General features: G+C 45.8%; 1 protein-coding gene and 1 long non-coding RNA gene across 3 annotated transcripts in view; one reads left to right on the top strand and one right to left on the bottom strand.

The window, feature by feature from the left end:
- The window catches only part of LOC106587851 (elongation factor-like GTPase 1), a 96,280-nt gene that overhangs the window by 11,845 nt on the left and 60,262 nt on the right, over positions 1-24,173 (bottom strand). For both annotated transcript variants that reach the window (XM_045707991.1, XM_045707992.1), the window contains exons 16-21: positions 13,081-13,212; positions 12,042-12,189; positions 2,682-2,793; positions 2,330-2,453; positions 1,863-2,067; positions 1,109-1,656 (exon numbers count right to left, since the gene is read on the bottom strand). In XM_045707991.1, the coding sequence (XP_045563947.1) occupies positions 1,109-1,656; positions 1,863-2,067; positions 2,330-2,453; positions 2,682-2,793; positions 12,042-12,189; positions 13,081-13,212 (1,269 nt within the window). The remainder of the gene's footprint in view (positions 1-1,108; positions 1,657-1,862; positions 2,068-2,329; positions 2,454-2,681; positions 2,794-12,041; positions 12,190-13,080; positions 13,213-24,173) is intronic.
- Positions 9,010-14,093, top strand: LOC123730731 (uncharacterized). The gene is made up of 3 exons (XR_006762130.1): positions 9,010-10,115; positions 10,275-10,315; positions 13,813-14,093. It is a non-coding gene; the product is annotated as an uncharacterized lncRNA (long non-coding RNA).

Genomic DNA, 24,173 nt, shown 5'->3' with positions numbered 1-24,173 from the left:
ATACCAGTCCAATGGCTCCTATCACACTAGAATGTGTTCCCTATACCGGGGATGGGATAATATACCAGTCCAATGGCTCCTATCACACTAGAATGTGTTCCCTACACCGGGGATGGGATAATATACCAGTCTATTGACTCCTATCACACTAGAATGTGTTCCCTATACCGGGGATGGGATAATATACCAGTCCAATGACTCCTATCACACTAGAATGTGTTTCCTACACCGGGGATGGGATAATATACCAGTCCATTGACTCCTATCACACTAGAATGTGTTCCCTACACCGGGGATGGGATAATATACCAGTCCAATGACTCCTATCACACTAGAATGTGTTCCCTACACCGGGGATGGGATAATATACCAGTCCATTGACTCCTATCACACTAGAATGTGTTCCCTATACCGGGGATGGGATAATATACCAGTCCAATGACTACTATCACACTAGAATGTGTTCCCTACACCGGGGATGGGATAATATACCAGTCCAATGGCTCCTATCACACTAGAATGTGTTCCCTACACCGGGGATGGGATAATATACCAGTCCAATGGCTCACACTAGAATGTGAGTTTTGTGCAGCAACTTCACCCTCTACCTGGTGTAACATTCTCGGTAGTTTAGTTGTCATGTTGTGGCTTGAATGTCCTGACAAGATGTATCACAGTCATTTGTATCTGAATAGAAGCTGCTATATTTCCCTCCTCCTCCTCCTGTGTGGTTTAGAATGCAGTAATGCCTCCAGGAAAGATTGAAGCAGACTTGAAGGTGTGTGTTTGTTTCAGCTATTTACCTAAGACCTCAGTGGTTAGTTTGTGTTTTGCCCAGCGTGTGTTCTATCGTGGGTGTGTGTCCATGTGTTATTATGTGTGTGTGTGTCCGTGTGTTCTGCCGTGTGTCCGTGTGTCCTGCCGTGTATCCGTGTGTCATGCCGTGTGTCCGTGTGTCCTGCCGTGTGTCCGTGTGTCCTGCCGTGTGTCCGTGTGTCCTGCCGTGTGTCCGTGTGTCCTGCCGTGTGTCCGTGTGTCCTGCCGTGTGTCCGTGTGTCCTGCCGTGTGTCCGTGTGTCCTGCCGTGTGTCTACTGCTAAGCCTCTTACCTAACACCTCTGCTGTAGCCATGATTTCACAGGTGTACATAGCAGCCATGAGTCTCTGAGGTTTGGCCTGGAACGCGTGCCGACAAGCCTCCTTCACAGCAGCTATGAGCTGGCCAGAGAACGGCCCGTAGCAGTCCACTAGCCCGGCCCCAACCTCCGCCCTGCGTCTCCCCTGGCTCTCCCCAGCCACGGCACCCTCTGCCTGGGAAGGTGTCTCACCCACTCCCCCTGCCTTGCCTGAGGAAACAGATGCATCACGGGAGTTGGAGTCTTCTTCAGTCACAGAGTCCAGGTGGGTGCGCTGGGTGGGGAAGTTCATGTCCCATCTCTCCATAGAGAAGCAGACGCCCATGAGGGGCTCCTCGCACATGGGACCAGAGAGGGTGGCGAGCTGGAAACCGCTGACAATGCTGTTGTCAAAGTCTCGGATGGCGCTGGCATCAGCTTTTTCCCCTCCCTCTTTCTCTCCTTTCTTTCGTTCGAGGCAGTGCCACACGGATGGTTTCTGGTACCCCTCTACGCTGTTAAGGAGGATGTTTGGTCCATACCTAATAATAACAACATGGCCATATTAATTACCATGAAATACCTGCATAGCATATAAAATACCATGAAATACCTGCATACCCTCTCATCCCAACCTATATGAAACACCCTGAAATACCTGCATACCCTCTCATCCCAACCCATATGAAACACCCTGAAATACCTGCATACCCTCTCATCCCAACCCATATGAAACACCCTGAAATACCTGCGTGGTCCAAAGGCCCATATCCGGTCCACAGCGTTCCTCCACTTCCTCCCCTGCAGCAGGACCTCCAGCCTGCTCTTCAGCCCCATCAGGGCATCCAGGGTCCAGGTACTCATGTCCAGGGTCCTCCCCTCCCTCTGGGCCTGACATGCCTGCTCCAGGGTCCGGATCAAGTCAGCACTACCCTCCAGTAGAAGAGTCACCTCTACACAACACAGGACACTTTTTGATCAGGATCAGAGCCCAGATTTACAAAACTTTCTTAAGAAGACATTTTTTCTTAACTGCCATTTTTTCCCTTAACTATAGACATAAGAAGAAAGTTAAGCAAAGTTGCTATTCCTCAAAAAAGGCTATTGGAAATGTTCTTGCTCTGTTTCTTATGTTTCTCCTTAAGGTTAAGTGCTTCCTATAGTCTGACAACACAAACACACCCTCACCAACTCAACCACCCAACTCCCTCTCACCTTCGGGTAGTGGTATGGCCCGTACCCCCACGGTGGCCTGTCTGTTGGGGGTGGTGAGGGTCACCAGGCCGCTGGGGTCCAGGTGCAGGGTGTCTGACTCTTTCACCTGGTGGAGCACAGCCACCTAAACACACACACACACACACACACACACACACACACACACACACACACACACACACACACACACACACACACACACACACACAGAGTAGGGTTAGCTACTGCACATAGATTGCTGCTGCATCTTCAATTGTAGCACACTACTAATATATGGGGTGTCGTTTGAGATGTCAACAGATCAGTTATAAGATAGACACACACACACCACACCCTCAACGTACACACACACCTTCTGTTGTTTCCCCAGGTCTTCATTGACCATGTCCACTTTGGGTGGTCTGATCACGGTCTCTCTGAATGGGATGATAGGCTTGGAGGCACTGATCTCAATCTTGGCAAACCTGGACGATGAGAAGAACACAGAGACTCAGATGTAGGGTTCCCAAAACTTTGCCGGACGACGGCGCAGACGCTTCTACTTATCCCGGACTGCTAACTTTAAACGCTGTGTCTCCCGCGTGCTAGCACAGTAACGACTGCTTCCCTGTTCCATCTATTGCTGTACACTGGACCCTATGATCACTTGGCTACATAGCTGATGCCTGCTGGACTGTTAATTTATCACGGTACTCCACTTTGTTTACCTTTGTTTATCTGTCGGCCCTAGCCCCGAACTCAGGCCCTGTGTGTAGTTAACCGACCCTCTCTGCCCATTCATCACCATTTTACCTGTTGTTGTTGTCTTAGCTGATTAGCCGTTGCTGTCTTACCCGTTGTTGCCTTAGCTAGCTCTCCCAATCAACACCTGTGATTGCTTTATGCCTCGCTTTATGTCTCTCTCAAATGGCAATATGCCTTGTATACTGTTGTTTTGGATAATTATCATTGTTTTAATTTACTGCGGAGCCCCTAGTCCCACTGTACATGCCTTAGATACCTCCTTTGTCCCACCTCCCACACATGTGGTGACCTCACCCATTATAACCAGCATGTCCAGAGATGCAACCTCTCTTATCATCACTCAGTGCCTGGGCTTACCTCCACTGTACCCGCACCCCACCATACCCCTGTCTGCACATTATGCCCTGAATCTATTCTACCACGCCCAGAGATCTGCTCCTTTTATTCTCTGTCCCCAACGCACCAGACGACCAGTTTTGCTAGCCGTTAGCCGTACCCTCATCCTACTCCTCCTCTGTTCCTCGGGTGATGTGGAGGTTAACCCAGGCCCTGCGTGTCCCCAGGCACTCTCATTTGTTGACTTCTGTAATCGAAAAAGCCTTGGTTTCATGCATGTTTACATCAGAAGCCTCCTCCCTAAGTTTGTTTTACTCACTGCTTTAGCACACTCCGCCAACCCTGATGTCCTTGCCGTGTCTGAATCCTGGCTTAGGAAGGCCAACAAAAACTCTGAGATTTCCATACCCAACTACAACATTTTCCGTCAAGATAGAACTGCCAAAGGGGGAGGAGTTGCAATCTACTGCAGAGATAGCTTGCAAAGTTCTGCTATACTTTCCAGGTATATGCCCAAACAGTTCGAGCTTCTAATTTTAAAAATGAATCTCTCCAGAAATAAGTCCCTCACTGTTGCTGCCTGTTATAGACCCCCCTCAGCTCCCAGCTGTACCCTGGACACCATATGTGAATTGATTGCCCCCCATCTGTCTTCAGAGTTAGTTCTGTTAGGTGACCTAAACTGGGATATGCTTAACACCCCAGCAGTCCTACAATCTAAGCTAGATGCCCTCAACTTACACAAATTATCAAGGAAACCACCAGGTACAACCCTGAATTCGTAAACATGGGCACCCTCATAGATATTATCCTGACCAACTTGCCCTCCAAATACACCTCTGCTGTTTTCAATCAGGATCTCAGCGATCACTGCCTCATTGCCTGCATCCACTATGGGTCCGTGGTCAAATGACCACCCCTCATCACTGTCAAACGCTCCCTAAAACACTTCTGCGAGCAGGCCTTTCTAATCGACCTGGCCCAGGTATCCTGGAAGGATATTGACCTCATCCCGTCAGTCGAGGATGCCTGGTCGTTCTTTAAAAGTAATTTCCTCACCATCTTAAATAAGCATGCCCCTTTCAAAAAATGTGAAACTAAGAACAGATATAGCCCTTGGTTCACTCCAGACCTGACTGCCCTTGACCAGCACAAAAACATCCTGTGGCGGACTGCAATAGCATTGAATAGTCCCGGCGATATGCAACTGTTCAGGGAAGTCAGGAACCAATACACACAGTCAGTCAGGAAAACAAAGGCTAGCTTTTTCAAACAGAAATTTGCATCATGTAGCTCTAACTCCAAAAGGTTTTGGGACACTGTAAAGTCCATGGAGAACAAGAGCACCTCCTCCCAGCTGCCCACTGCACTGAGGCTAGGCGACAAGGTCACCACCGATAAATCCATGATAATCAATAATTTCAATAAGCATTTCTCTACGGCTGGCCATGCTTTCCTCCTGGCTACCGCAACCCCGGCCAACAGCTCCGCACCCCTCGCAGCTACTTGCCCGAGCCTCCCCAGCTTCTCCTTCACCCAAATCCAGATCGCAGATGTTCTGAAAGAGCTGCAAAACCTGGACCCAAACAAATCAGCTGGGCTAGACAATCTGGACCCTCTCTTTCTAAAATTACCCGCCGCCATTGTTGCAACCCCTATTACCAGTCTGTTCAACCTCTCATTTCGTCCGAGGGGGTGACACTCTAGACCCAAACTGTTACATACCTATATCCATCCTGCCCTGCCTTTCTAAAGTCTTTGAAAGCCAAGTTAATAAACAGATCACTGACCATTTCGAATCCCACCGTACTTTCTCCGCTGTGCAATCCGGTTTCCGCTGGTCACGGGTGCACCTCAGCCACGCTCAAGGTACTAAACGATATCATAACTGCCATCGATAAAAGACAGTACTGTGCAGCAGTCTTCATCGACCTGGCCAAGGCTGGACTCTGTCAATCACCGTATTCTTATCAGCAGACTCAATAGCCTTGGTTTCTCAAATGACTGCCTCGCCTGGTTCACCAACTACTTCGCAGATAGAGTTCAGTGTGTAAAATCGGAGGGCCTGTTGTCCGGACCTGTTGTCCGGACCTCTGGCAGTCTATGGGTGTACCACAGGGTTCAATTCTCGGGCTGACTCTTTTCTCTGTTTTTATCAACGATGTCGCTCTTGCTGCAGGTGATTCTCTGATCCACCTCTACGCAGACGACACCATTCTGTATACTACTGGCCCTTCTTTGGACACTGTGTTAACTAACCTCCAAACGAGCTTCAATGCCATACAACACTCCTTCTGTGGCCTCCAACTGCTCTTAAACACTAGCAAAACCAAATGCATGCTTTTCAACCGTTCGCTGCCCGCACCCGCCCGCCCGACTAGCATCACTACTCTGGACAGTTCTGACCTAGAATACGTGGACAACTACAAATACCTAGGTGTCTGGCTAGACTGTAAACTCTCCTTCCAGACTTATAACATACATCTCCAATCCAAAATCAAATCTAGAATTGGCTTTCTATTTCGTAACAATGCCTCCTTCACTCACGCCGCCAAACTTACCCTAGTAAAACTGACTATCCTACCGATCCTCAACTTCGGCGATGTCATCTACAAAATAGCTTCCAATACTCTACTCAGCAAATTGGATGCAGTTTATCACAGTGCCATCTGTTTTGTTACCAAAGCGCCTTATACCACCCACCACTGCGACCTGTATGCTCTAGTCGGCTGGCCCTCGCTACATATTCGTCGCTAGACCCACTGGCTCCAGGTCATCTATAAGTCTATGCTAGGTAAAGCTCCGCCTTATCTCAGCTCACTGGTCACAACAACAACACCCACCCGTAGCACGCGCTCCAGCAGGTATATCTCAATGGTCATCCCCAAAGCCAACATCTCCTTTGGCCGCCTTTCCTTCCAGTTCTCCGCTGCCAGTGACTGGAACGAATTTCAAAAATCACTGAAGCTGCAGACTTACATTTCCCTCACTAACTTTAAACATCAGCTATCTGAGCAGCTAACCGATGGCTGCAGCTGTACATAGTCCATCTGTAAATAGCCCATCCAATCTACCTACCTCATCCCCATATTGTTTTTATTTACTTTGCTGCTCTTTTGCACACCAGTATCACTACTTACACACCATCATTTACTCATCTATCACTCCAGTCTTAATCTGGTAAATTGTAATTACTTTGCTACTATGGCCTATTTATTGCCTTACCTCCTCATGCCATTTGCACACACTGTATATAGACTTTCTTTTTTTTCCTATTGTTTTATTGACTGTACGTTTGTTTATTCCATGTGTAACTCTGTGTTGTTGTATGTGTCGACCTGCTTTGCTTTATCTTGGCCAGGTCTCAGTTGTAAATGAGAACTTGTTCTCAGTTGGCCTACCTGGTGAAATAAAGGTGGAGTAAAAAATAAATGAAAAAAGAGCAAGTAGGACAACCCATGAATTTTAAATGTGCTGTATTACTGGGTACGAGAGCCAGAACAAACTAAACAGAATACTATACATAAAGGCACATTGGTATCTTAAGAGAGTGCTGAAAACTTTCACGTCTGCCGTTTTATTTTCCAAAACAATAACACCTGTCAGATATTATTAGGCTCTCCCGTCCATGCTGAGCCAAACACAGCATATTTAAATCATCTGTCATAGCTCACCTTGACACACACAAAACACAAAACACACCACACAAAAAAAAACACACACACACACACACACACACACACACACACACACACACACACACACACACACACACACCTTCAAATCTGCTTCTTCAATCTTTCTAAACCACACAGGAGGAGGATGAGGGAAATATAGCAGCTTCTACTCAGATACAAATGACTGTGATACATCTTGTCAGGACATTCAAGCCACAACATGACAACTGCAGGGCAGCAGGTAGGCTAGCTGTTAGAGCATTGGGCCAGTAACAGAAAGGTTGCTGGTTTGAATCCCCAAGCCGACAAGGTGAAAAATCTGTTGATGTGCCCTTGAGCAAGGTACTTAACCCTAATTTCTCCTGTAACTCGCTCTAGATAATGTCTGCTAAATGATTAAAATGATTTAAAAAATATAGATTACAAAAAACGACCAAGATGGTTACATTACGTGGAGGGTGAACTTGCGCCTAAACGCTGATCTTTGGTCATTTTCACCACTAATGGTTAAGGTTAGGATTGGGGGAGGCGAAGCTGATCCTAGATCTGTACCTGGGGAAACTTCACTTCTTCCGTTTTCTGCCTAATGAACACAACCCTGCGCTGGTGAGGCCAAGCTTCAGGTCTGGTTCTCCCATAAAATGACATCATTAGGTTATCACTGCTGAAACACTCAGAGGGATACAGAGACGGTCACTTTAGGATAAGAAAACAAGTGTGCTTCCCAAATGGCACCCTATTCCTGTAGTGCACTACTTTAGACCAGGACCCATAAAGCTCTGGTCAAAAGAAGTGCATTACATCGGGGAAATGGTTCCATTTGGGACAGGTACACTGTCTGTCACTACCTGTGGAGAAAGAAGAGTTGATGTATCTCTCCGACAGCCAAGACCAACAGCCAAGTACTGTCAAAGTTTATTGACACAAACAGGCAATCCCTTGTCTGATCCTGGGCCACTGGGTCCATCCTAAACTGTCTGTGTGTGTCAGTGTTTGGGCTGAGAGACGTCACGACTTCCGTCCACACAACCAGAACCAGCTCATCTCGTTGCCCAGCGTGTGACGTTATAAACACACACACACACACACACACACACACACTCTCGCAAACGCACACAGACACGCGCGCTCTCCTTCTCACACAGTTATAGTCAGTCCATACAAAAACAGGGCAAAAAACAAGTAATCCTCTCCCCCTTCCGCTCTCTCCATTCCTCCCTCTTTCTCTCCCTCTTTCTCTCCTTCCTCTCTCACTGATGTTTACTAGAAGCATCTCAGAAGCGCTGGAGCGTTCCCTGAATCCAATGTAGACAGCAGACTGTGTGGTTGTTTGAAGATGGGGGTTATTCTGGGTGCTGTGGGTGTTCGTTGCTTCTTTAAATCTCACTAAGACTTGGAATGCATCCCAAATGGCACCCCACTACCTATATAGTGCACTCCTTTAGACCAGAGCTCTAAATGTATGTAGTTCTGTCCTTGAGCTGTTCTTGTCTATTGATGTTCTGTATCATGTTTCATGTTTTCTGCTTTCTGCTTTTGCAACAGCTAATGGGGATCCAAATAAAATACCAAATGGGTCCTGGTCAAAACTAGTGCACTATGAAGGGAATAGGATGCCATTTGGATTAGAATGTGTTCTTCCAACAGAGCAGACGCACTCTGAACGATGCTTCCAGACTTATCACTAATTTAGCTAAACATGGTTAACTCCTCAAGCAGGGAGATATTACTTATTCAGTGGGAGAGGAGAAACACACACATCCAGTAATCCGGTGCTAGACAGAAACAAAACGAATAAATAACCAGACCAACTTGACCTGATGAAGACCACCCTATTCCATGTGTAGTGGATTACTACCTTGTCCCTGGGCAAAAGTAGTGCACTACATGGGGAATGGAGTCACATTTGGGAGGTACCTGTTGTCTGTTTGTGTGTCTTGAATAAATCAAAGAGTTGAGGACATGAATTATCTTCATCACTAACTCACACCGCGCTGAAACGGAGGAAGATTTTGGTGTCCCCCAAATGGCAACCTATGGGCCCTGGTCAAAAGTAAGTAATCAAGCAAGCCTTGGATAAGTCTGTCTCGTCTGAGCCAGAACGGCCCATAGCTGCTCCTGTTCAAAAGTAGTGCACTTGGGGAACATGGTGTCAGTTGAGACGCAGCCTATGTATGAGACTCCATCCTGAACACTGTTGCTTTACAGCCTCGTTTAGGAACCCTCTCCTTCTAATCATTTGGACATTTCTCCAATGCATCGTTGGAAAACCACAACTGTGCATACAGGAAATTGTTTTATTGCTGCGGCATTATAGTCTAGAGGTGATTTGGAGCCACTATAACTATGGCTGCGTGTGTGTGTAGTGTGTGGTTTTGTGTGTCAATGTGTTTTTGTGTGTACATGCTGCCTACATTATCAGGACCAGAATGTCCTGACAAGGTAAGATATATATTTTTTTTTCAGGACTTTTTAGCCTTAAGGGTTAGGGAAAATTGGATTTTGAATGGGAATACATTTTTACACCCAAAAGGTCCAGAAAATGCACGTTAAAAAAAAGCTGTGTTTTGTGTGTGTGTGCATTAGTGAGCACAAATAAAAAAGTTTGCCTGGTTCACCCCAGCTTAACTTGGTCAGGATCAGTTGACCCATTTTCCAGGGCAGAGAGACAACCCCGGCGCTGTTTTGGCTTCAGAACCCCGGCGCTATGACGTCACAGTCCCACGTGCCACATGAGTGGCTAAAACGGGCTTGACCTCTTTCTGAGCTAGAGAGTAAATGGCCACGGGCCAGTCTGCTTGTGTGTGTTGTTGTGATGTCACAATGGGGTCAGTCGGCTTTCACAGCCAACCCAGTTCCCCTTCCTCTGTCCTGCCCTGCTCTTTGCCCGACTAGCTGACTGACTGGCTGTCATCCCCTGATTAAATGCAGTGGGGACCACAGAGATAGAACACAGAGACAGAATAAAATGGTTCTCTCTCTACGGCTGGGACTGTCATTCACCAAACAGCAGCATGCTCTTATACAAGGTAACTCAAGTGTTTCACCTGCCTGGGTGACCTAATCAGGCTGACCTGGGCTATTGGTAAACATAGAATTACATTTACTAGACAGGATCCAGTCCCTGGATGCCCTGTCATACTGGCTGGTTTAGGACTGTTTCTAAATCACCCTGTGTTATCTTCCAGGTGGAAAGCTGTAAAGATCCCTGAGACTCTTTATAAATCTGGTCAGTGTGTTTGAGTTAGCAATAATAATGTTGTATAACCTTCCTTATAAGAAAGTTAGTCAGGAAATGAATGTGTGTGTGTGTGTGTGTGTGTGTGTGTGTGTGTGTGTGTGTGTGTGTGTGTGTGTGCCTGCACGTGTAATGCTGTAATATAATTGATTACTTTGATCCCTCCAAAGGTTGTACTGAGAGTAAGTTTCATTGAAACATGAAAAAGATGTTTTAGTGTAGTCCAATGTTGATAAAGTACATGTTGATCGTTTCCCTAACTTTCTGTGTCCTTGGCCCAATCCATAACGTGTTAACCAATGTAGCCATAGATCTTTCTGTTGTGGGAGGATTACCAGTTTGACTGATTGTCTGAATGAAAGGTCCTCTCACCAATACTCTGTCTTCTACATTGATAAGTTATACAGATTAACTTAGTGACAAGGACGACGTATGAAGATAGATTCAGATTTAGTTAGTACCAAGGTTACACTGAAGGACAGGTCATCTCTAATTCCCATTCATCCTTGTGGGGAATTAACGCTTTAGGGCTATGGATATTCACCATTAGCGTTGCAAAATTCCAGTTATTAAATTCCCAAGTTTTCCAGAAATTGGGATTTCTGGATTTCCTGCTTATTCCCTCATGATTTCAATAATCTCCCAAAGATTTATCTGAACATACTAATGCATGTTAAAGAGATAACGCACCTGAAAATCTATATACATCTATATTTACGATTGAGGCCTGCACATTTGTCCCACTGCAACACACTGCATGTCATGTGGGACACAGGCCTAGACTCTGTACTTTGTATCACTTTCAAAGTATCAAAGCATATGGAAATCTTTGATTTATGGGGTTATGAAAACTCCATTTGAAATAAAGCTGTGAAATATCTATTTTGATGTGTTCAGAAATCTCCCCACCTCACACCTCCAATGACACACATGCTGATTTCTATATGTACTATAAACATAGTTAATACAGGATCTTAGCAGGACTGGATTGATAAATGCTACATTCACATGTGTGGGTGGTCTAACAACAGCTTTAGGTATTGATTATGAATAGCTATACATGGGACCTGATCGCTCAACATCAGAGGGAGGCTGGTGAGAGTTTAGTTTATGGCGGGGTGGAGGGCAACTGGTCTTAGGATGAAAATGAAATTAGCTGTATTTAACATCTCTGTATGGAACTCCTTAAACCCCTCCTCTCACACCATCTCTTCTAATATGACATGATCAGAGTGGAGAAGAGACATCTAAAGACAGCATCTCCAGTCAATAATCACACATTACTTTTGAGAGAGAGAGAGAGAGAGAGAGAGAGAGAGAGAGAGAGAGAGAGAGAAAGAGAGACCTACTCTCAGTCAGAAACATTACACACACACAGAATCATCAGTGTGTGAGACTGGGCCAGACAGTGTAAAAACTGAGTCATCTCAAACTGAGCCGTCTGCTGCTCATCTACACTCTGTTACAGGGCGTCTGGTCAAAATGTCACTACTATTGACTAGATACAGCCAAAAAGACTGACTGACAGACCTCTCTGTGCAGAGCTCATGTTTTAGCGATGACGCTCCCGGCTTCAGTCTCATAATATACTTCTCTCCAACGGAGACCGGGGTTCAATCCCTGCGTCCAACCTTCCTATTGTTTCTCCCCCTCTGTTTCCAACTGTCTAAATAAACCATCGAACTCATCAATCAAAAGAGGAAAACGAGAGGCTCACCTCTCTCGGAGGTCGTCCAGACAGCGTTGCAGGTGGACCTCTCCGGCCGTGACCAGTACGTGTTCCCCTGTCTCCTGGATCAGAACCTCAGCACACGGGTCAGCCTGGTTCAACAGCCTCATACCCCGTACCAGCTTAGGCATCTCACCTTGACACACACACACACACACACACACACACACACACACCAGATTGTAGAAAAGTACTTCTTAGTAGACTAAGCAGGAATCATTTCCATGTATGGGCCCTACTGCACATAATACACCCTGGATTCAACCTACATTTGTCTTTCGTTGAGAAAACTTAGACTGACGTTACCTGGGTCATGTTCATTAGGCATCAAACTGAAAAAAATCACGAAATAGGGAGGGACTACTTGGATTTATCCAGAAATAAATGCTAATTTTCATTTTCTGTCGCAAAACATTTTCAAACACTTTCTGATGAGTGCCCTGATGAACAAAACCCAGGAAAGGTTTGCATTTTCAGGGTTAGAGGTCAGCTCAAGTACTAAGTGCAACTATTTAAAAGAAAACAAACAAACACTATTTGAAGCTTCTCAAAACAGTTGAGAAACTAAAATAGCAGCCATCTTTCTAAGACTAGCTAACTAACTGACTGACTGTTAACTGACTAACTCCCTCCATATGGGGAAAATGTTGCCCTCAGCTATAATACTAACGAACACCACAGAAGAGCTGCAGGAATGTCTGACTATCTGTGGACCAGCTGACTGGCTGACTGGCTGGGTGGCTGACTGGCTGGGTGGCTGACTGGCTGGGTGGCTGACTGGCTAGGTGGCTGACTGGCTAGGTGGCTGACTGGCTAGGTGGCTGACTGTTTGACTAGCTGGTTGGTTGACAGAATGGCCGTCTGACTGGGGTGCTGGAGGAACGTTAGCTTCTCAACATTAGCATCTTACCTCAGATGACAGATGACAGACGACAAAAACAAAACATCACTGACAGGCAACAACCTCAACAAATTCACAATGTGGTGTAAGTGTGTTTGTGTGTAACCGTGTGTGTTTGACACTTACTTGGGTGTTTGGGTTCGATGGCCACTCGTACGATGGGCGTAGCTTCGAAGTTGAGGGGGATGAAAGGGGGGAGGGCAGGGGAGGTGGAGAGGGTCGCAGACTTCAACACACACTCCTCGAGACCGCCAATACCTAGGGAATCAATCCATCAATCAATCAATAAATTCAGCACTTTCTACAAACATATGTCACAGTGATTGACAACAGCTGGAGCCTAAACCCTCCAAAGAGTGATCAGAGAGACAGTAGTGACAAGGAAACAGTCCCTAGGTAGGAAGAAACCATGAGAGGAACCAGAGTCATGAGAGGGAGTTGAACCTGCTCTGGCTGGGACGAGGAGATTAGAGGAGAGGCATAATGAACAAGACGATATGAACAGCAGAGGACCTGATCCTAGATCAGAACTCCTGCTCCGAGAATTCAGACACCTGGAGAGACATGAACAGAGTGTGGCTCTGGAGATAAGATAACGTCATTATTAGGGCAGCTACCACTTCAATGGTGAACAGTTCATTAAAAATTAACCTTCATAGGCTGTGTCCAAATGGCACCCTATTCCCTTTTCAGTGCACTACTTTAGACCAGAGCCCTATAGTAGTCTGGTCAAAAGTAGTGGAGTATGTAGGGAATTGGGTGCCATATAGGATGCAGGCCTGCAATGTCTCTCTGTAGAAGAGAGGAGAGTCACTCCAGGGGGAGAGAATAATAAGACTAGCTTTGTCTCTGTTTCAGACACAAGTGAGGGAGAGAAACACAGAGAGAGAGAAACAGAGTGAGAGAGAAACACAGAGAGAGAGAGAATCACAGAGAGAGAGACAGAAATTGTGTGAGAGGAAAAGGACAAGAAATTTGCAAGAGAGAAAGAGAAATGAAGAAAGAGAGAGAGAGAACGAGAGAGAAAGAGAGAGACAGATAGGAAAATAGGGAGAGGGATGAAGAGAGAGAGGCAGGGAGAGAAAGTAATTTCCCTGCTGTCAGAAGGTTCAGTGCTCTGAGGAACACTGAGGCTAATGTAGCCTGGGGGGAAGAAAGAGGTAAGGGAAGATAGAGGGGAGGAAAGAGGAGATGGTTTAGTACTGTACCAGAGGAAGAGGGCCCTATCCATAACCTACCCATAGAGCTGAGTAGGGAAGGTTGCCTGGTGGCTCCTGACAAAGGGGAGAACATATCCCTTCCTCTCTCTCTCCTTCTTCCCTTTCTGTTTATCTCTCTCTCTCTCTCTAGAGTCCATTCTACCGTGTCAGAGCTGAGAGACCAGACTGTATCCAAAGAGTTAGTCATTCTGTATTTTCAATTCTCTGATGATGTTTTGTTCCAACTGAACTGTCTGATGTTGAATAGTGATTAGGATGAATTAAACTGGGAGGTAAGATGAGCCTGGTCCCAGATCTCTAGGTTTCGTATGGCTAATGCCTATTGTTGTTTGGCATGACATTGACCATAGGAGTTGGCAAGACAGACAGCACCAACAGCTCTGCAACCAGGCTAGGATTAGCTAACTTGAATGGATGAGCAGGCTAGGCCAGGGTCATGTTCATTAGGAAGCAAACGGAAGAAAACGGACTGAAACAGGAAGATACTTCGTCCAATGAGAAATATTGTTTTTCCTTTTTCTGTTGCAAAACATTTTCGGTCGCATGCCCCAAAGAACACAATCCAGGACTGTAATGGAGAATGGAGGCTGGACACAGGCCTTCTTTGTGTGTCAATTTTAAGGGGCTCAGCCGGCCTCAAATACACCGCCATGTTTATCCTACCGATGATGACTTCCTGTGATCACACACACACACACACACACACACACACACACACACACACACACACACACACACACACACACACAGCAGGGCAGGAGACTGGCAAATTTAAGCGTGGCTCTTTAAAACAGCAGGCTGAACAGTGAGCCACAGCTTCAGATAGTATTTGAATGAGTACTACATAAATCCTGCCACTCTTCAACTTTTCACCTCAGTCACACATGCCTTCTACACTGAACAAAAATATAAAACGCAACATGTAAAGTGTTGGTCACATGTTTCATGAGCATAAATGAAATGTCTAAAATGTTGTGCACACATTAGTTTACATCCCTGTTAGTGAGCATTTCTTCTTTACCAAGATAATCCATCCACCTGCAATTGGCATGCTGACTGCAGGAATGTCCACCAGAGCTGTTGCCAGAGAGTTGAATGTTCATTTCTCTACCATAAGCCGCCTCCAATGTCATTTTAGAGAATTTGGCATTACGTCCAACCGGGCCTCAAAACCGGCCTAGTGTGGGCGAGCAGTTTGCTGATGTCAACGTTGTGATCAGAGTGCCCCATGATGGTGGTGGGGTTATGGTGGGGTTGGGGTTATATCCTGCCTGTTTGGCCCTGTCCGGGGGTATCATCGGATGGGGCCACAGTGTCTTCTGATCCCTCCTGTCTCAGCCTCCAGTATTTATGCTGCAGTAGTTTATGTGTCGGGGGGCTAGGGTCAGTCTGTTACATCTGGAGTATTTCTCTTGTCTTATCCGGTGTCCTGTGTGAATTTAAATATGCTCTCTCTAATTCTCTCTTTCTCTCTTTCTCTCGGAGGACCTGAGCTCTAAGACCATGCCTCAGGACTACCTGGTATGATGACTCCTTGCTGTCCCCAGTCCACCTGGCCGTGCTGCTGCTCCAGTTTCAACTGTTCTGCCTGCGGCTATGGAACCCTGACCTGTTCACCGGACATGCTTGTTGCACCCTCGACAACTACTATGATTATTATTATTTGACCATGCTGGTCATTTATGAACATTTTAACATCTTGACCATGTTCTGTTATAATATCCACCCTGCACAGCCAGAAGAGAACTGGCCACCCCTCATAGCCTGGTTCCTCTCTAGGTTTCTTCCTAGGTTTTTGGCCTTTCTAGGGAGTTTTTCCTAGGGAGTTTTTCCTAGCCACCGTGCTTCTTTCACATGCATTGCTTGCTGTTTGGGGTTTTAGGCTGGGTTTCTGTACAGCACTTTGAGATATCAGCTGATGTACGAAGGGCTATATAAATACATTTGATTTGATTTGATGGTGTGGGCAGGCATTTGCTACGGACAATGAACACAATTGCATTTTATCGATGTCAATTTGAATGCACAGAAATACCGAGACGAGATCCTGAGGCGAATTGTGAGGCCCATTTGTTTTAAAGGTATCTGTGACCAACAGATTTCCTTATATGAACCGTAACTCAGTAAAATCTTTGAAATTATCGGAGTGGCATTAACTAAAATTCTCTCTCGAAGCAGTGCAGCTTGGCAGGGTCGTGTTTCGGAGGACGCATGGATTTCGACCTTCACCTCTCCCATGTCCGTACGGGAGTTGCAACGATGAGACAAGACTAACTACAAATTGGGGGGGTAAAAAAAACTATAATAATAATAAAAATATATATAAAAATAAGAGGTAAAAAAATAGTTTAAAAAAATACATTGAACAAAAAAATGTAATACTGTCTGCATTAACTTTGTCTTATTTCTACCTAGAAACTGATTTACAGCTGGATATGTGCACACCATTATAAGAAGTTGATCGAGCATGCACATACGCACGCACGCACGCACGCACGCACGCACGCACGCACACACACACACAGTCTTGTTCAAGCGGAACAGATGCTGGACATATAACTGGGGGTCTGGTGTGTGATGTGTACGTAGCCAGAGAAGCTGATGACTCAGAAGTTGAGCTGACTCCCTGTGATCCAACCCACAGCCCACTCAGTCACACAAAGAACAATACAACTAAGGAACAAAAGCCTTCCTTGCTAAAGAAAGGAACTGACTGACATGTGGAGGGCACAGGAACATGATCTAGCCTAAATGCTTTGAGATGCTGTGCATGTGTGTGTGTGTGTGTGTGTGGAGAGAGAGTGAGAGACAAATTTATCCAACTACAGCCAATCCCACCGTCTACAGACGGTTGTTAAACTAATTGGCCAGGTGTGTAAGTTAGTTTCAGTTGGTCCTTGCCGGACCTAGTTTCAGTTGGTCCTTGCCGGACCTAGTTTCAGTTGGTCCTTGCCGGACCTAGTTTCAGTTGGTCCTTGCCGGACCTAGTTTCAGTTGGTCCTTGCCGGACCTAGTTTCAGTTGGTATTTGCTGGACCTAGTTGCTTGTAGTTGGTCCCGTTTCAACATGTACAATCTTCCATGGACAGTACGGGAAAACCTTACCCCAAAAAACATTGATAGTTGGTTGGCTGTAGTTTTATTAAAACACTTATTGATTATTACAAGACAAACTGGGATTCATAGCAAGACAAATACACTCCATTGAACTGTGACTGTGTATGTTTTGTAAGTGGTTCAACACATTGTTCTATATTAAGTAGGTTTTTTACTACTTTCCTTTTAAAAGCTGCACACAAACTGCCCTCCTGGGACAATGCAGATTTACTGAACTGAACCCATGAGTAGAACAGTCCAGTCTGAACTCTACCAGGCTCTAGTGAACCCATGAGTAGAACAGTCCAGTCTGAACTCTACCAGGCTCTAGTGAACCCATGAGTAGAACAGTCCAGTCTGAACTCTACCAGGCTCTAGTGAAAGAGGACAGCCCAGTTAACTTACAGGCTCTAGTGAACCATGAGTAGAACAGTCCAGTCTGAACTAAGGCTTAGTGAACCCATGAGTAGAACAGTCCAGTTGAATTCTACCAGGCTCTAGTGAAATGAGTAGAACAGTCCTGTCTGAACTCCACAGGCTCTGTGAACAGAGTAGAACAATCCTGTCTGAACTCTACCAGGCTCTAGTGAACCCATGAGTAGAACAGTCCTGTCTGAACTCTACCAGGCTCTAATGAACCCATGAGTAGAACAGTCCTGTCTGAACTCCACCAGGCTCCACTGAGGCTCAAAAAAATTAAAATAAAAGTAGTAAATGTACTTTTGCGACTAAATTGGATTTCTTTACCAAGCTAAAATGGAACTTCAAAGCTAACAATATGGCAGAATGTACCAGTCACCTTACGAAGGAAATGGGTCTTATTTGAAGAGGAGAGAGAAGCCAGACTGGAAAACACTGAGTATTGTACTGGATGTGCGGCTGGAGATAGCTAAAATGTGTGTGTGTGTGTGTGTGTATGTGTGTATATTCGGTTTTATTAAGTACAAGGCCAGAGCCTTGGAAATCTCCCTTCACTGGAAAGTCCCTATTTGACTCTGTAGTGTGTGTGTGTGTGTGTGTGTGTGTGTGTGTGTGTGTGTGTGTGTGTGTGTGTGTGTGTGTGTGTATTGGCAGGAGAGGAGGGGATGTACCTCTAGCCAACTAATACACTGATTATTACATTAAAGCTTCTGTCCTCCGGCTAGAGAGAGTAGTTGGGGGCGAACTGACAAAGACCTCTTTAATATATACATTCAAATGGACAGACAGATTTCTGGACGCTATGAGACAGGGACAACATTCCATTCTCAATCAAATAGGAATTATCTTTGCAAAAAATCTACAAGAACAAAGCAAAATAAAATTGAGTGGGGGAAATTACCCAAAAATGAACCATCACTGTTCTTTGCCTGTAGGCCACGAGGATTAAAAGTCAGAGGGTTAATGTTAGTACTCCACCAACTATGGTCTTCGAGACAACTATGGTCTTCGAGACAACTATGGTCTTCGAGACAACTATGGTCTTCAACTATGGTCTTCGAGACAACTATGGTCTTCGAGACAACTATGGTCTTCGAGACAACTATGGTCTTCAACTATGGTCTTCAAGACAACTATGGTCTTCGAGACAACTATGGTCTTCAACTATGGTCTTCGAGACAACTATGGTCTTCGAGACAACTATGGTCTTCGAGACAACTATGGTCTTCAAGACAATAGCTGGTTGAGTTCAGGTGAAAATGTATTAAGAGACAAGAGGAACAGGATCCTTTTGGATCCTAAAGCCGTGTCACTGCCCACATCTCCCTCCCTCTAACCATTGTGATATCACTGCTCCAACAGGCATCCTATGAGGCAAGGGCTGCCCGGACACCTTTCTGCTCACTTGAGTCATCCCCCCACTTTCTTCATCGTGGTGGCACACACACACACACACACACACACACTGTTGTGCACTGCAATCGTGCAATCGTCACACACACACACACACACACACACACACACACACACACACACACACACACACACAGAACATCTCCAGGTGTTGGCTCTAACTAATAGAGGGGACCAGCCCACTCCAATCATTATGACTCATTTAATGTGTACTTTAGAAAATGCCTCCCATTACATTCCACACTAAACAGGGTGCCATTACATTCCACACTAAACAGGGTGCCATTACATTCCACACGAAACACTGAACAGGGTGCCATTACATTCCACACGAAACACTGAACAGGGTGCCATTACATTCCACACTAAACACGGTGCCATTACATTCCACACTAAACACGGTGCCATTACATTCCACACTAAACAGGGTGACATTACATTCCACACTAAACAGGGTGCCATTACATTCCACACTAAACAGGGTGCCATTACATTCCACACGAAACACTGAACAGGGTGCCATTACATTCCACACGAAACACTGAACAGGGTGCCATTACATTCCACACTAAAAACACTGAACAGGGTGCCATTACATTCCACACTAAACAGGGTGCCATTACATTCCACACTAAACAGGGTGCCATTACATTCCACACGAAACACTGAACAGGGTGCCATTACATTCCACACGAAACACTGAACAGGGTGCCATTACATTCCACACTAAACAGGGTGCCATTACATTCCACACTAAACAGGGTGCCATTACATTCCACACGAAACAGGGTGCCATTACATTCCACACTAAACAGGGTGCCATTACATTCCACACTAAACAGGGTGCCATTACATTCCACACTAAACAGGGTGCCATTACATTCCACACGAAACACTGAACAGGGTGCCATTACATTCCACACGAAACACTGAACAGGGTGCCATTACATTCCACACTAAACACGGTGCCATTACATTCCACACTAAACACGGTGCCATTACATTCCACACTAAACAGGGTGACATTACATTCCACACTAAACAGGGTGCCATTACATTCCACACTAAACAGGGTGCCATTACATTCCACACGAAACACTGAACAGGGTGCCATTACATTCCACACGAAACACTGAACAGGGTGCCATTACATTCCACACTAAAAACACTGAACAGGGTGCCATTACATTCCACACTAAACAGGGTGCCATTACATTCCACACTAAACAGGGTGCCATTACATTCCACACGAAACACTGAACAGGGTGCCATTACATTCCACACGAAACACTGAACAGGGTGCCATTACATTCCACACTAAACAGGGTGCCATTACATTCCACACGAAACAGGGTGCCATTACATTCCACACTAAACAGGGTGCCATTACATTCCACACTAAACAGGGTGCCATTACATTCCACACGAAACACTGAACAGGGTGCCATTACATTCCACACTAAACAGGGTGCCATTACATTCCACACTAAACACTAAACAGGGTGCCATTACATTCCACACGAAACACTGAACAGGGTGCCATTACATTCCACATGAAACACTGAACAGGGTGCCATTGCATTCCACACTAAACAGGGTGCCATTACATTCCACACGAAACACTGAACAGGGTGCCATTACATTCCACACTAAACAGGGTGCCATTACATTCCACACAAAACAGGGTGCCATTACATTCCACACTAAACAGGGTGCCATTACATTCCACACTAAACAGGGTGCCATTACATTCCCACACGAAACACTGAACAGGGTGCCATTACATTCCACACTAAACAGGGTGCCATTACATTCCACACTAAACACTAAACAGGGTGCCATTACATTCCACACGAAACACTGAACAGGGTGCCATTACATTCCACATGAAACACTGAACAGGGTGCCATTGCATTCCACACTAAACAGGGTGCCATTACATTCCACACGAAACACTGAACAGGGTGCCATTACATTCCACACTAAACACTGAACAGGGTGCCATTACATTCCACACGAAACACGGTGCCATTACATTCCACACGAAACACTGAACAGGGTGCCATTACATTCCACACTAAACACTGAACAGGGTGCCATTACATTCCACACTAAACACTGAACAGGGTGCCATTACATTCCACACGAAACACTGAACAGGGTGCCATTACATTCCACACTAAACACTGAACAGGGTGCCATTACATTCCACACTAAACAGGGTGCCATTACATTCCACACGAAACACTGAACAGGGTGCCATTACATTCCACACTAAATACTGAATAGGGTGCCATTACATTCCACACTAAATACTGAATAGGGTGCCATTACATTCCACACTAAACAGGGTGCCATTACATTCCACACTAAACAGGGTGCCATTACATTCCACACGAAACACTGAACAGGGTGCCATTACATTACACACTATCAAATCAAATCTAATTTTATTGGTCACATACACATGGTTAGCAGATGTTAATGCGAGTGTAGCGAAATTCTTGTGCTTCTAGTTCTGACAATGCAGTAATATCTAACAAGTAATCTAACAAATTCGCAACGACTACCTTATACACACAAATGCAAAGGAATAAATAAGAATATGCACATAAAAATATGTGGATGAGCGATGGCCGTGCGGCATAGGCAAGATGCAGTAGATGGCATAGAATACAGTATATACATGAGATGAGTAATGTAGGATATGTAAACATTGTTAAAGAGGCGTTATTTAAAGTGACTAGTGATACCTTTATTAAGTCCATTTATTTAAGTGGCCAGAGATTTCAGTCTGTATGTTGGCAGCAGCCTCTCTATGTTAGTGATGGCTGTTAAACAGTCTGGAAAAACAGCTTCTCTCTCAAGGCCATCCGTCTCTTGGTCCCAGCTTTGATGCACCTGTACTGATGATGCGTTGTGGCTGGTTGTGGCACTACCCTCTGGGGAGCCTTGCGGTTGAGGGAGGAGCAGTTGCCGTACCAGGCGGTGATACAGCCCGACAGGATGCTCTCGATTGTGCATCTGTAAAAGTTTGTGTGTTTTAGATGACAAACCAAATATCTTCAGTCTCCTGAGGTTGAAGAGGCGCTGTTGCGCCTTCTTCACCACGCTGTCTGTGGGGTGGACCATTTCAGTTTGTCCGTGATGTGTACGCCGAGGAACTTAAAACTCTCCACCCTCTCCACTACTATCCCGTCGATGTAGATAGGGGGCTGCTCCCTCTGCTGTTTCCTGAAGTCCACGATCATCTCCTTTGTTTTGTTGACATTGAGTGCGAGGTTATTTTCCTGACACCACACTCCGAGGGCCCTCACCTCCTCCCTGTAGGCCGTCTCGTCGTTGTTAGTAATCAAGCCTACCACTGTAGTGTCGTCTGCAAACTTGATGATAGAGTTGGAAGCGTGCATGGCCACGGAGTCATGGGTGAACAGGGAGTACAGGAGGGCTGAGAACGCACCCTTGTGGGGCCTCAGTATTGAGGATCAGCGGGGTGGACATGTTTCCTACCTTCCTACCTGGGTGGGCGGCCCGTCAGAAAGTCCAGGACCCAGTTGCACAGGGCGGGTTGTAGTCAATGAACATCACTCACATAGGTATTCCTCTTGTCCAGATGGGATAGGGCAGTGTGCAAGTGTGATGGCGATTGCATCGTCAGTGGACCTATTGGGGCGGTAAGCAAATTGGAGTGGGTCTAGGGTATCAGGTAGGGTGGAGGTGATATGATCCTTGACATTGTTCCTGTTCCCAAGAAGTGAGTGCAACAGTGCAATAGTCATTTAGTTCAGTTACCTTAGCATTCTTGGGAACAGGAACAATGTCAGCCATCTTGAAGCATGTGGGGACAACAGACTGGGATAGGGATTGATTGAATATGCCCGTAAACACACCAGCCAGCTGGTCTGAGCATGCTCTGAGGACAGGGCTAGGGATACCGTCTGGGCCGGCAGGCTTGCGAGGGTTAACACATTTAAAATGTCTTACTCATGTTAGCCACGGAGAAGGAGAGCCCAAAGGCTTTGGTAGCGGGCCGTGTCAGTGGCACTGTATAGTGTGCCATTTGGGACGCAGTACATAAGTTCAGGAAAACTCCCTCACTTTCAGCAGAAACTCCAGGCATATTTTCTTCATACAACTGAAGGAGACATTTCAGGGAACATCACTCAGTTTAAGTAGACAATGTCTGCGTCCCAAATGGCTCCATTTTCCCTACAGAGCATATGACTTCTGACCAGAGCCCTACAAAGACTAATTCAGAAAGAAAGACACTGACTAGCATAGTTCCAATCCAGGACTTGTCCACACACCGACTGGCAGCTTTTGATTTTTTTTTTGGGGGGGGGGGGGTTATTAAATACACTAAGTCTATAAGGAAGAGAGTCTGGGCTTTGTTCTAGCTCAGAGAGGAGGCAGTCAGCTAGCAGATACTGAAGCACCATCTAAAAAGACAGAAAAGTTTGTTTAGGGTCAATGGGCATATCTCAAATGCAGTGTGTGTGTGTGTGTGTGTGTGTGTGTGTGTGTGTGTGTGTGTGTGTGTGTGTTCCGATCCAAAGTAGTTCACTATGAGGATTCAGGGTGCCATTTGGGATCCAACAATTTTGTGGGCACTGGTCAAAAGCAGTGCACTATTTTCATTTCCATTTCAGTCATTTAGCAGACGCTCTTATCCAGAGTGACTTACAGAGCTATTAGTGTTAAGTGCCTTGCTCAAGGGCACATTGACAGAGCCTTGTCAGCTTGGAGATTTGAACCAGCAACCTTTCAGTTCCTGGTCCAACGCTCTAAGCACTAGTGTACAATTTGGGATGCAAACATCATCTTCCTGGCATAAAGGGGGAATGAGGGGGGCATCAGGCAACCTTATCTCTTATCGAACAACGGCTTACAACAGGAGAGCAGTGGGCAACTCCAGTCCTGAAGGTATGCAGTACTGGCCTTCATTTCAGCCCAGAACTAACACAGCACTAACACCTGGGCTGTGTTCATTAGGCACGAAACAGAACCAAAACGGAAATGTACTATAGGAACTGTTGAACCTAGTGTGTTGGGCTGGAGCAAAAGCCTACAC

This window comes from Salmo salar, chromosome ssa26, assembly GCF_905237065.1.
Source record: "Salmo salar chromosome ssa26, Ssal_v3.1, whole genome shotgun sequence".
Classification (NCBI taxonomy): Eukaryota; Metazoa; Chordata; class Actinopteri; order Salmoniformes; family Salmonidae; genus Salmo; species Salmo salar.
The sequence above is the reverse complement of the archived record's forward strand: the minus strand, read 5'-3'. Positions and strand labels throughout refer to the sequence as shown.